At 54.8% G+C, this 12816-nt stretch overlaps 1 protein-coding gene across 5 annotated transcripts in view; it reads left to right on the top strand.

Moving 5' to 3' along the window:
* Nucleotides 1-12421, top strand: part of KLHL26 (kelch like family member 26) — a 28406-nt gene extending 15985 nt beyond the window's left edge. The window contains exons 1-4 of one of the 5 annotated variants that reach the window (XM_072721170.1): nucleotides 394-3709; nucleotides 4040-4154; nucleotides 7187-7369; nucleotides 9564-12421. In XM_072721170.1, the coding sequence (XP_072577271.1) occupies nucleotides 7188-7369; nucleotides 9564-11145 (1764 nt within the window). In that variant the 5' untranslated portion in view covers nucleotides 394-3709; nucleotides 4040-4154; nucleotide 7187 and the 3' untranslated portion in view covers nucleotides 11146-12421. Of the gene's footprint in view, nucleotides 1-393; nucleotides 3710-4039; nucleotides 4155-7186; nucleotides 7370-9563 lie in introns of those variants that run through there. The other 4 variants (XM_072721169.1, XM_072721171.1, XM_025989601.2 and 1 more) reach the window with 4 other exon arrangements.
* Nucleotides 12422-12816: the final 395 nt, after the last annotated feature.

The raw sequence follows: 12816 nt of genomic DNA, 5'->3' as shown, positions 1-12816 counted from the left end.
TCTCTGTCCCCTCTCTGGCTCTCTTTCCCCTCTCTCTCCCCAGCGAAGTGCAGCATCTTTCCTGCTGATGCAGCCGGGACCCTCGGGTGGAGTGGCCTGGAGCTCCCTGGTACGACATCGGCCGGGGTGTGAGCCAACCAGCTGTGCTGCACTGCTGCGCTCCATCGAGCCACATGGACAATAAAACCAAAATTGGCTTTGAAAGTGGAAGTGCTCTCTGTTTTGAGGGGAAGTGAGGGAATTTGCATGTCAGAACAGTATGTTAAAGGGGCAATACCGTCAGACTCTGTTCTGGCCCGAGCTTTGGGCTCCATGTGGGGGTGGGAAAGGATTTTACAAAACCCCAAAGAAATGTTTCCATGAAATTCTTTCTTGTTCTTGCCTTGCCTTTCCTTTTTTTTTTTTTTTTTGTTTCTTTTTTTTTCCAACATTCCAATGAAAAGAACTGTTCCGGGGCTTCAGATCTCTCCTGTAGGGTTGGGAAGCCAACCATGGAGACCAGGGCCAGCAGCCAGATGAGGGCAGGAGTTGAGAACACCCACCCCACCAGGTGTCACTTCCAGGGCAGCCACCACCTCCACTGAGGGGCCCTGTCACTGGGGCATGGGGACCGCAGTTGGTGTGGTCTTGTACTTCCTGTGGCCTCCCCGACCTGGCCATCTTATCTTGGGCTGGGTCCCCCTAAAGCAGACCCTCAAGCAATGATTCTAGCCCGTGGTGTATTCTGGGGATGACCCCACGAAGGACTGGTGTATGTGGGGAAGGAGCCCACACAGGGGGTGCCCACAAGGAGCTGGAGACAATGTGGGCAAAAGGCTTGGCTGGCTGATGACCCCCAGGGAAGGTGGACGTCTTGCCACAGATGATCTGCCTGGGTTTTTTTTACCCTACCTAGTCCTACTTTACGTTAGCCCTAGTACAGGGGAAACTCCAAGGGATGCAGTGGCTGTGTCCCCATGTCCAGCATGGGCTTGGGCCTGGCTAGGACTGTCCAATGACAGTGGTAGGGGATGCAGTGTGGGAGTCAGGACAGCCCTGAGCAAGCCAGGCCTGAGGGGGCATGTGTAGCCCCTCAGAGGCCAGATCCAGGCCAAGGGTGCAGCTGGGGCGGCAGTAAGCGGCCTCTAGAGACGTCCTGACCCGGCTGCTGACGCATTGGCTCCGATGACTCAGTGCGGGTGACCGTGGCTCGGGTGGCCGTCTGGAGACTCGGACAGGCTCAGGGCTGCCGCCGCCGCCTTCCTGGGGGCCCGTGGCCCCGCCGCGCCGGCCGCCCCCTGTCTGGGCTGGCCTGAGTAATGGGTCCTTCCCTTAGTCATCAGTCCCAGGCCTCAGCCCTCCCTCCTCCTCCTGCCCACCTCCACCCAGCCGAGCCTGTCTGTCCTGGGGACTCCAGCCCCTGCTGGCTTCCTTTTTCCTTCCCTGAGCTCCCCAGAGGCTGTGAGGTGTGTGTATGTGTGTGTGTGTGTGTGTGTGTGTGTGTGTGTAGGGGTATTGATAGGGGCTTCAGGGACAGCTGTGCCATCTGTGAGATGAGAGGGGGAAAAAACAGCCTCATAGGGTACCAAGAGCCTTTCCAGGGGCATGAGGAGAAGGCTTGGGGGAGAATGAGGTGTGTACAGAAAGGGGCTGTTTCCTCCCCACTCAGTGGATCTCAGGCCCCATATACCCTGTAAGTAGCTGTGCAGTGGGCTTGATCAGGGGCTCTGGGTTAGGGGTGTCCTAATTCCTGTATGGGAGCACACTCCTGCTTGGAGTGCACATGGCCTCTGTGCTCAGTTGAAGCCAGCCTTTTGTCAGAAGATACAATAATTCTTTATACCCCTTTGGAAGGTGTTTAGCTGATTTCTCATCTTTGGCCCCCAGAAATGATATTTGGTGAATATCTTCCTGCATCCGTTGTCTTGTACGTGTAAGTATAGCTCAGATAAATCCCAGAAGCAGACTTGCTGGATCAAGGGTGTGAGACTTTAGAATTTTGCCAGGTCTGTTGAACTGCCTTCCTGAAGATTGTTCCACTTCATACTCCCCCTGGGAACGGATGTGAATGTCTATTGCCAGCTATCCAATGCTTCTGTTCACATGAGGGGTGAAGCCAGTCCCTTGCTGAGTGTACTTCTTTTATTGTGAGCCATGCTGACTCTTGGGTCTCTCTAGCCCAGTGTGCTTCCTTTCCTATGAACCATCAGCCTACATCCTTTGTGCATCCTTCTGTGAGATTGCTGGCTTTGTATTGACTTGTTGGTGCTCTTTATATATGGAGGACCATAGATATATGTCCAGGGACTAATGAGCTCTAGGATGAAGTTGCCCCAGGTATGAAATCTTTCTTTTGGTGGAAGCATGCATGTGCATGCCAATCCCTGGAGCTTAGAGGAAGCACATGAAGTCCTCTTGCCCTGCTTCATAATCAACCAGAAATTTCTAAGAAAAAAATGAAGCCAGCCAAAAGCAAAATGGCAAAGGTAGGGGAAGGGGCACACATGTACAAAATCTTTGAGACAAGATGTCCATAGAGAGGCACTTGCCATGTGCCAGTGCTTTGTGAGTGGTTCTAAGCTTCAAGTTTCTAAGCACTTGGCACCATTCAGGGGCATGTGGGTGGCTTGTATGGGTGGTGGCAGGATGTGCCTCCTCACTGGACCTTGCCACATCCTCAGCCCAAAGGGTAGCTGAAGGAAGTAGCTGTAGCCCCTCATTTATTGGAAGGTGATGGGGATGAAGGGAGCCACATGACAGCCCTATGACAGCCATGTTTCTGCCTGCCCTATTTGATAGCCAAGAAAGTGAAGACCCCAAGGATCAGGGTATGTGCATAAGCCATAGAGCTGGTGGATGGCAGAGCAGGGGTCAGAATCCTGCCCTCTACCTCTCACACCAGTAGTCAGATGGAGCCTGGTGAGGTAAGGGCCATGGTGTGGCCATGGCAGGCTTCCTGGAGGAATGTATCTCACTCACTGAGCTGCGTCTCCCCACCTTCGGGTCCTGGACCAACCTTGAAACACTCTGCTTAGGGCCAGGCCCTGGATTTGTGTGACTCCAAGGGATCCTGGTAATGAGGGTAGCATGTTGATGCCGTATGTAATGCTGTATGTGTGTCGCCTTCTTATACCCCACAGCATCTGCAATGCTGAGTGGGGTCTGGAGAGTGGCACTGCCATCCCCAGTGCTGCCCACACTTGCTGACTCTGAGTCTGGGTCTTGATTTCATCCTTGGTTATTCACACACACATGAAGTTTGAGATAGATGCACTTCCTCTCCACTCCCGGTCCCTGATAGAGAGGCCCTGAGGGCTCACACCAGCTGTCCCTGGCCTCCAGGGCAGTGTGCTCTGCAGAGAAGTAGAGTGCTTGGCCCCAGGCAGGAGAGGCCTGTGGTGTGGGGGAAGGTGGCTCCCTGTGTTGTCTGGGTGCAGGTAGGGCCCCAGGCAGGGCTGCGGGGAGAGGGTGGGTTTCTCAGGGCAGGCCTTTTGTGGAAGCCAGGCCTTTGAGACCAGCACCCAGGATGTAGCTAATCCCTCTGCTCCAAGGGAGAGGCTGTGGGGGTGGCAAGGCTGGGGACACTCCAGCTTTCTGGCCTCTGCACATTTCTGCACCAGGCTCTTATCTCCTCCCCAGCTGTGGGACACGCAGAGCTGCAATGCGAAGCTGAGTCTGGATGATTCAACCACTCTGGGACTCCATTCCCCAGACTGTGCACCCAGTGAAGGCAAGGCCTCTCCATCTTGTTCACTTTGTGTGTTCCCACCTATGGGAAAGGGGCCAGGGGCTGACAATGCCAGTGACGTGAGAGGAGGGTAGGGAGACGGGGGCTCCGACCTGAGTACCACGAGGAGCCTTAGAGGCTCATCTGGCATGTGGCCTTATTTTAAGAGGTCTGGAGGCCTGTTAGGAGGTGTTGTTGAGAGGACACAGTGGGTCCCTGTCTGGAGATGTCCCGGTGGGGGCTGTACACTGGTGGGCAGTGCTTACCAGAGGATGAGCACACTGTGAAGCCCAAGCGTCCATGAACCAATGACATTCTCTTTGTGGTCTGCAGAACTCGGGTCCATTGTGGGAAACTGGAAGAGCAGAGGCTTGAACTCCCAGCAGTGGCCTGGTGAGCCACGATGGGCTGGATGTAACAATGTAGGAGGGGAAAGGAGGCTTGTGAGGTGGGTATCCCCTCCACCTGGGAGGGAGAGGCAACCAGACCAAACTAGAGACTTGGAGTCTTTCTGAGCCTCTTTCCTTCCCTCTCTCAGTGGTCTTTAGGGAGGCTGCATGCCAAACTTCCTTGGCAAACCCAGGGTCTGACCACTGGCACCACCAGCATCCCAGCATTACCAGCCCAGATGAGCATGGTGCTGAGTTCTGAAGCATGTGCTGCAGCCTCCCAGGGATGGGAAGCTTTTTGCAAGTGTAGACCATGTCCCCCTTGCTGTGTCCCGTATCCCCCCTCACTGCCCCGTGTCCCCCTCACTGTCCTGTGTCCCCTATGGCATGTCACATGTTCCCCCCGACCCCAACATACACACCAGATCCCAGACCTTTAGGACCCTGAATACCTTACAGGCCTGTGGTCATCACCTTAGGGCCCTACAGCCCCTCTGCCCCTTGGTTGGTTGCCCCCCTTTCCTGAGGCTTTCTTGGTAGGGCCACTGAAGCTGGGGGCCTGTGCCAGGTCAGGGACCTCCATTTGGCAGCAGCTATATTGATTGAGTGCTGACAGTATGCCCTGTGCTTGGCATCAGCTCTTTTATCCCCAGTATTGTTTTGATTGCTGCTGGACAGTGGGGGCTGAGGAGCCTTCTTTCTTCTGCTTTCTTGGAAAGACCAGTACCCACATTCCTGGCCTTCATTTGTGGGCAGGCTTCAGTCCCAGAAATGGGAAAGTAAGTTCCAGAAAGCTGGAGGCCGTGGGGAGAGAGCAGAGGCCTTGGCCTGGGGTGGGTGAGGCATGGGGTGCAAGAGTCCTGGTGGGGGTTCTTGACCCCACAGGGGCCTGATCTTAGCAGTGATGGCATTGTTCCCTCCTGTTGTGTTCAGGGTGGTGGTGAAGTGAACCACACCACTCATTCTTTAATATTTTAAACAAATTTTCCAAGATGAAACAGCAGAGGGGCCAGTGGTGCTAGAGGGGAGGGAATGTAGGGGTGAGCAAGGCCAGGGGGAATGAACCACAGAAATCCTCATATACTATGAGGGTGCTGGTTGCCACAGCAGGGTTTTATGCAGGACCTAAGAAAGCTCAGATATCCTTTTGTTTAGTTTTATTTATTTTAATTTGATGTGAAATTCACATAACATAAAATCTACCATTTTAGAGTGAACAATTCAGTGGCATTTAGTGCATTTACAGTGTTGTGCAAACATTTCCTCTATCTAGTTCCGGAACATTTCCCTCACCCTAAAATGAGACCCTGTGCCCATGAGCTGTCATGCCCCACCCTCTCCCCCAGCCTGGCAGCCACGGATCTGCCTTCTGTCTCCATGAGTTTGCTTGTTCGAGACGTTACATATAAAAGGAACCATACAATTTATGACCTTGCGTGACTGGCTTCTTTCACTCAGTGTGATGTTTTTGAGGTTCATTCACATTGTAGCATGAATCAGCTTCATTCCTTTTTATGACTGAGTACTATTCCATTGTGTGGATGACCACACTGTGTTTACCCATTTATCCTCTGGTGGACATTTGGGTTATTTCCACCTCTTTTTTTTTTTTTTAACTTTATTGTTTGTCCCAAGATGAACTTTGCCTCCTGAACCCTTATTTTGAGGTGCAGCAATCTCTGTTTAAGTTGTCTCCATCCCCTCATTGAACTACCCTGACAGGCAAACTCATCCTCTTAGGGTGGATACTCTTGGCTTTATGGCTTTCCCACAATTTGCTGTGCTGTACTTCTTGCCTGCTTCATTGGCTGTGATAGACAGGGAGATCCCACCCACCCTGGCACATTCTGGGCCTGGGTTCAAATCTTGTTGTGTTGCCTTATAGCTCTGGGACTATGGACAAGCCACTCACTGTGACTCTATCCCTGGAAAGTAGGACCAGTGGGCCTTTCCTCTGGGCTGGGCAGTCACCAACTATAGTCCAGAGCCAAATTCTTTGGAAAATGACTTTATAGTCATGTGGCTGCTCTCCCCTGGGGTGTTGGGCACGGAGCTCACGGGGCAGGTGTCAGAGGAGCTGGACCTCCAAGAAGGCTGGCCTCTCCTGGGTGTGACACTCCTGACCCTGGGGACCAGAGCTGCCTTGGAAGCTGTAGGTCCCTCTTCCATACCTGCGCTGGGGCTCTGTGCCAGCACCCTAATCCCCACCCCCACCCTCTGCAGGGGAGAGAAGAGGTTTGCCCTCTGGGACAGCTTGCTAGGGCATGGGAGACAATGATGTAACATGGAGAGTCCTGCACTACAAAGTGAGCACTCAGGAGACTGAGAGATTTCATTTAGAATGAAAAAAAATAAATAAATAAAGTTTAAGGGGAGGGGTGGAAGGAACCCAAATGTCCACAGATGGATGAAGGGATCAAGAAATTGAGGTCTGTCCACACAATGGAATATCACTCATACGTGAAAAGGAATAAAGCATTGATTCATGCTACAACATAGATGAACCTCAAAAACATGCTGAGCGAGAGAAGCCTGACACAAAAGGCCATGTAGTGTGTGATTCCATTTACACGAAGTGTCCAGAAGAGCCAAATCCAGAGACAGAAAACAGAGTAGTGGCTGCCAAGAGGGGATGAGAAGTGACTGCTGATAGGGATAGGGTCTCATTTTGGGGCGATTAAGATGTTCTGATACTAGCTGGAGGTGATGGTTGCACTGCGTTGTGTATGTACTAAATGTCACTGAATTGTTCCCTTTAAAATGGCGACTTCAATGTTATGTGAATCGTATCTCAGTTAAAAAACAAAATGGGCATTAGAACCTCCTCAGGTCCTAGGAGAAACTCTGCCCCTTTCACAGGTGGCATATGGAAGCTGGAGAGTCAGTGTCCTTTGCCAAGAGCCAGTTGGTGGGTAGGTGGCAGATGCTATTGGGACCCAGGTTTTGTTTTTGCTTCTCCAGTGCTAGTTCTGGTGATTATGCATGCGCCTGGGGCAGCTTCAGAACCCAGCCGAGCCAGCCCAGTGTCACTGGGCAGAGACTAGACAGACCTAAGGGTCTGAGCTCAGCCCCCACCTCTGCTCTCCTGCAGCATGGCTGACAAAAATGGAGCTCTCAAGTGCACCTTCTCAGCGCCCAGCCATAGCACCAGCCTCCTGCAGGGCCTGGCTGCCCTCCGTGCCCAGGGCCAGCTCCTGGACGTTGTACTCACCATCAACAGAGAGAACTTCCATGCACATAAAGTGGTTCTGGCCGCCTGCAGCGACTACTTCAGGTGAGCACAGGTCTCGGGGGACAGGCCAGAGAGTATCCACCCAACTAAGAGGAAGTGATCTCTGTGTCAGCCAGCTAGCCAGCCAGCCAGCCAGGATGGCTCTGAGGGAAAGTAGGTGATATTGGCCACGCATTCAGTAAACTTCAAACTTTTTCTAGGTTTATAACTTTCTCAAACTTTTAGGGGATGTTGTGCAGGCGAGCAGAACATGCCTAGGGGATAGAGGTGGCCCATGGGCACCCAGTTAGCAGTTTCTGCCCTGGGAGAGTGCCAGGGCTTGGCCTTGTTTTCATTCTGTCTTTATTTGACACCTGTGTGTACCAGGCACTGTGCTTGACTTTGGGGGTCCAGCAGAGACAAATCTCTGCCTTCCTAGGTTCCTGTACTCAGGCTGAGGAATAGGACTGACATCTAGATGGGGGGGTCCCCAAGTGTGCCAGGCTGTGTTGTAGTCCCCTCACGATAGGTGAGGCCTTCCTGGGTGTACTGGTCAGTCTGCCGTGAGAGCCCTTTGCTAAAATCTTCCCTGTGTTGGGTTGTGTGGGGGAAGTGAGGGCCCCTTGGAGCAGGGCTAGGGCCATTCTCACCAGTTGGGGGCTGTCACGGGCTAAGGACAGTATCCCTCATTTCCTCAGTGACCAACTGGCCAATTCTTCCTGCCAGGCTGTGACTCTGCCACAGAAAGCTGGGGTGCTGTCCTAGGGTGGTTCTCTGGCCCCATGTTGCCAGTGGTAGCTGAAGTGCACGTATAGACTGTCTCATAGAGCCCCAGCCTAGGTGTGTTCCGAAGGCTGCATGGTCCTTGAGGCTAGAGTGGCGAGGCTGGGATGGCTTGCCCGGTGCGCCCCTCAGCTGCCCGCCCCCCAGGCTCAACAAGGCTGTTCTGGGGAGCCAGAGCAGCCAAGCCATCTGGGGCGCCGTTTCTATTTTTATTCTGGATTTGGGGACGGGTGGGCCGGCCCAGCCAGAAATGCCCTTTAAAGGCTCCTCTGCGCTGGCACTGCAGCCGGCGAGGCCTTAAAAGGCAAAGCTCCCTCCCGTCGCTGTGGCTGCCTCTGCCTTCGATGGGCTGATGGGACTCATGGGGACAAGAAGGGGGCTCCCCGAGCTCTGCTCCTAGAAGGCTCCATGGGGGTGCTGCTCAGAGTGTTGGGGAGTTGTTAGTTGGTGGCCCCACAAGAGCACCAAGCACAGCTGTCCCCACTCCGGGACCCGAGCCCAGACTACCTGACTGTCTGACTGGCGGACAGGTATCTGTTGGATGAATGAATGGATGAGGGAAGTTCCTTCTCCTTGGTCAGCTGTCACAATGTGCACTTGCCCCATGAGAGGAACCTCTTATGAACTCCCAGAGGGTGCTTGGGTTCTTGCCCCTTTTCCTGATGGGGGCTTCCCAAAGGCCATGGAGTACTGTGACCCACGTCCAATTTCTTTGACTGGTGCTCACATGAGCGCCACTTCCCAGAGCAGGACAGAAAGGCTGACAGCTGGTGTCACTCAAGGGGGGGGGGGGGGCTGTCTCACAGTAGTCTAGGGCTCCTGTGGGCCATTCTTGGGGGGCTTTCCTGACTGTCTGGGCCTCTCTCTGGAGATGATGGCGACTTTGGCAGGGCCTCCTAGTGGATGCTCTGACCTGGGGACCCTTACTCCCTCCCCACCGCTGTGTGTGACAGGACTGAGACTCGGCCTGGGGAAGGTGGAGCCATCTGCCCATGTGTGCCAGCTGGTGAGGGGCTGGGCACTGAGAACCATGGTGCACAGTATTCTTGGGGTGCCTGCTGTGTGTGTGGTCTTACAGGGCTGGGTGCCACGGTGGGGCTGGCACCTGTCTCATGGCCCAAACCAAGGTTTGGCCTTTTCCTGCCCACCTGTGTACCTGCCCCCACCATGAGCAGCATCCCCACCCCATCCCCTCCCACTGAGCCAACTGGGTCCCAGCACTCCACACCTCTAGGTAGGCTGGGCGTGGTCCCACATGGAGGGACAGAGTGGGGAGTTGCTGTTTGTAGGAAGACACATGACTTGGGTGGATTAAAAATCTTTCTTTTCTTTTTTGCATGTCTTTAATGAGCATCTGGCCTCTTTCCCCTGGTTGGCTGTGCCCTGCTATGGCATCTAGGGGCCAGGCTATTCCTGGGTGGCCTTGAGGCCCCTTGGCAACCCTGAGCCCACATTTTGTGTTTCCAAACTTCAGGGCCATGTTCACGGGTGGCATGAGGGAGGCGAGCCAGGATGTCATCGAGCTGAAGGGTGTGTCAGCCCGTGGCCTGAGGCACATCATCGACTTTGCCTATAGTGCCGAGGTGACGCTGGACCTGGACTGTGTGCAGGATGTGCTGGGTGCGGCTGTGTTCCTGCAGATGCTTCCTGTGGTGGAGCTGTGCGAGGAGTTCCTTAAGGCCGCCATGAGCGTAGAGACCTGCCTGAACATCGGCCACATGGCCACCACCTTTAGCCTGGCCTCGCTCAAGGAGTCCGTGGATGCCTTCACCTTTGAGCACTTCCTGCAGATCGCAGAGGAGGAGGACTTCCTGCACCTGCCACTGGAGCGCCTCGTCTTTTTCCTGCAGAGCAATCGGCTGCAGAGCTGTGCCGAGATCGATCTGTTCCGGGCCGCAGTCCGCTGGCTGCAGCACGACCCAGCCCGGCGGCCACGGGCCAGCCACGTGCTCTGCCACATCCGCTTCCCGCTCATGCGGTCGTCAGACTTGGTGGACAGCGTGCAGACGCTGGACATCATGGTGGAGGACGTGCTGTGCCGCCAGTACCTGCTGGAGGCCTTCAACTACCAGGTGCTGCCCTTCCGGCAGCACGAGATGCAATCCCCACGCACAGTCGTGCGCTCGGATGTGCCCTCCCTGGTCGCCTTTGGTGGCACACCCTATACTGACAGCGACCGCTCTGTCAGCAGTAAGGTGTACCAGCTGCCTGAGCCGGGTGCCCGCCACTTCCGGGAGCTCACAGAGATGGAGGTGGGCTGCAGCCACACGTGCGTGGCTGTGCTAGACAACTTTGTGTACGTGGCCGGGGGCCAGCACCTGCAGTACCGCAGTGGTGAAGGTGCTGTGGACGCCTGCTACCGCTATGACCCCCACCTGAACCGCTGGCTGCGCCTGCAGGCCATGCAGGAGAGCCGTATCCAGTTCCAGTTGAACGTGCTGTGTGGCATGGTGTATGCCACAGGTGGCCGCAACCGGGCCGGCAGCCTGGCCTCAGTTGAGAGGTACTGCCCACGGCGCAATGAGTGGGGCTATGCCTGCTCTCTGAAGCGCCGCACCTGGGGCCACGCGGGCGCCTCAGAGGGGGGCCGCCTCTACATTTCAGGTGGCTATGGCATCTCTGTGGAAGACAAGAAGGCGCTGCACTGCTATGACCCTGCCGCTGACCAGTGGGAGTTCAAGGCACCCATGAGTGAGCCCCGTGTACTTCACGCCATGGTGGGTGCTGGCGGCCGCATCTATGCCCTGGGTGGCCGTATGGATCACGTCGACCGCTGCTTTGACGTGCTGGCGGTGGAGTACTACGTGCCCGAAACAGACCAGTGGACCAGTGTGAGCCCCATGCGGGCTGGCCAGTCAGAGGCCGGCTGCTGCCTACTGGACAGGAAGATCTACATCGTGGGGGGCTACAACTGGCGCCTCAACAACGTGACGGGCATTGTGCAAGTATACAACACAGAGACGGACGAGTGGGAGCGTGACCTACACTTCCCAGAGTCTTTTGCAGGCATTGCCTGTGCCCCTGTCCTGCTGCCCCGGTCGGGGACCAGGAGGTAGCTCCTGGGACCACTGGGGCCTGGCCCGGCCTCATGCTATTGCTGTGAGGGCTGTGTTGAGTGCACACTGGGGCCACAAACCACAGAACACCCCCTGTCTCGGTCCATGGGCTGACATCTTGGGGCCCACTGTGTTGATAAGGCCCCCTCCTGGGGTCTCTCCTTCCTTCCTAGAGCAGATCCTGGCTTTGTGCCCTCTGAGAAAGCCTGCCAGTGGTGAGGCTGACATGTCATGGCAGCAGATTCACATCTAAGGAAGGGAGGTTTCCTCACCTGTCCCACATCCCCACTCATGGAGGGAATCGGGGTCTCCTTTGAGGTGTTGTGTGGCTTTGTCCCACTTCTTTCCTCCTCTAGCTCGGCAGTTTCAGACATTTGGATGTGAACTCATGAACATTGATCCCCAAATCCATGGTTTGCACCCTGCCCCCTTCCCAAGTTTCTCATGTCATATATTTTTTACAATAAACACCACCCCAAACTCTGTAACACATGGACCTCTAGGAGCCGATGAGTTGGCAGGGAAAAACCCAGCTCAGAGTTGACCTCGAGGGTGGGCATGTTTCTGTCTCAAGTAAGCCTGGGCTGCTTGGGTGTGAGGGTGGGCTTGGAGGAGAGTCTTGCACTTGTCTTCACGCCTGTCCTGGGTCCTGTACCTTTGGTGTGTGGTTGTTCACTTCTAGAAGCCAGCTCTCAGAGATGGTCCTTAAAGTTGGCCTTCCTTCCACCTGGCGCTGGGCATCTCCTGGGGCCTTGATGAGGAGCGAGCCGAGATGCTCCCGTTCCCGTCCTCACCCCCTGGTTCAAGGGGCACACCTGCTTTAGAACTCACAGTGTGTCTGCTTTCCACAAGTCTAATAATTTCTATTTCTCTCCCTTTTTCCAGCCATCTACTCCTGCCTTGTCCCGTGTTCAGGTTGTCATGCCACCAGGCCTGTGCCCAGTCAGCAAGGCAAGCCGGGTGGGTGGTGTGTCCTCTTCCTTTCAAGGGCTTTGTGGCATCTCTGGCCACATTTGTTTTGGTGTCAAACCTCTAAAGCTGGTTTTTTGTTTTTTTTTTTGGTTCTGTTTTGCTTTTTTTTAAGACACCGGCATTGCTGTCTTATAAATGGGATTTGTACCCTTGGGGCAACTTAAAGTGTCTCTTCTGCTGCTAATGGACGATTGATGTCGTGTCTCTGTGACCCACTCACCGTGTAAAGAATTAACCTCATATCTTAGCAGATGTCATCTCCTAATGTTTTCCTTCATTTAATAAAAATGTTACGGTGAAAAGATGGAGCAGGCCCAGTACTGAGCTTGTGGGGCCTGATGGGTCACAGATTCTTCATGTCCTCGGTGTAGTTAGGGGCTTCTCTCCCCTCTTTGCCCTTTTCCAGTATTGCAGAGGAGCTGGAAGGAAGGCTGGCCTCTGGCTCAGGGGTAGGGGCAGTGGGAATTGTGGCCAGAACTTCTACTGAGTGCCTGGAAGACAGAGGGCAAATCTGCCCTGGGCTGGGTGGCCTTTGGAGAGACTCTCTCCAGGTTCTTCCATGAGCCTGGTGGCTTGGCCCCCTGCCACCAGACAGCCCCCAGCTCTTGGCAGGTTGTCTCCATCTGCTCAGTACTGGGATGTGAAATTGGGGATCTGGGGAGCCCCTCTCCCTAGAGGCCATGATGGGGGAAATACAGG

This window comes from Vulpes vulpes, chromosome 9 (genome assembly GCF_048418805.1).
Source record: "Vulpes vulpes isolate BD-2025 chromosome 9, VulVul3, whole genome shotgun sequence".
NCBI classification, from domain to species: domain Eukaryota; kingdom Metazoa; phylum Chordata; class Mammalia; order Carnivora; family Canidae; genus Vulpes; species Vulpes vulpes.
The sequence above is the reverse complement of the archived record's forward strand: the minus strand, read 5'-3'. Positions and strand labels throughout refer to the sequence as shown.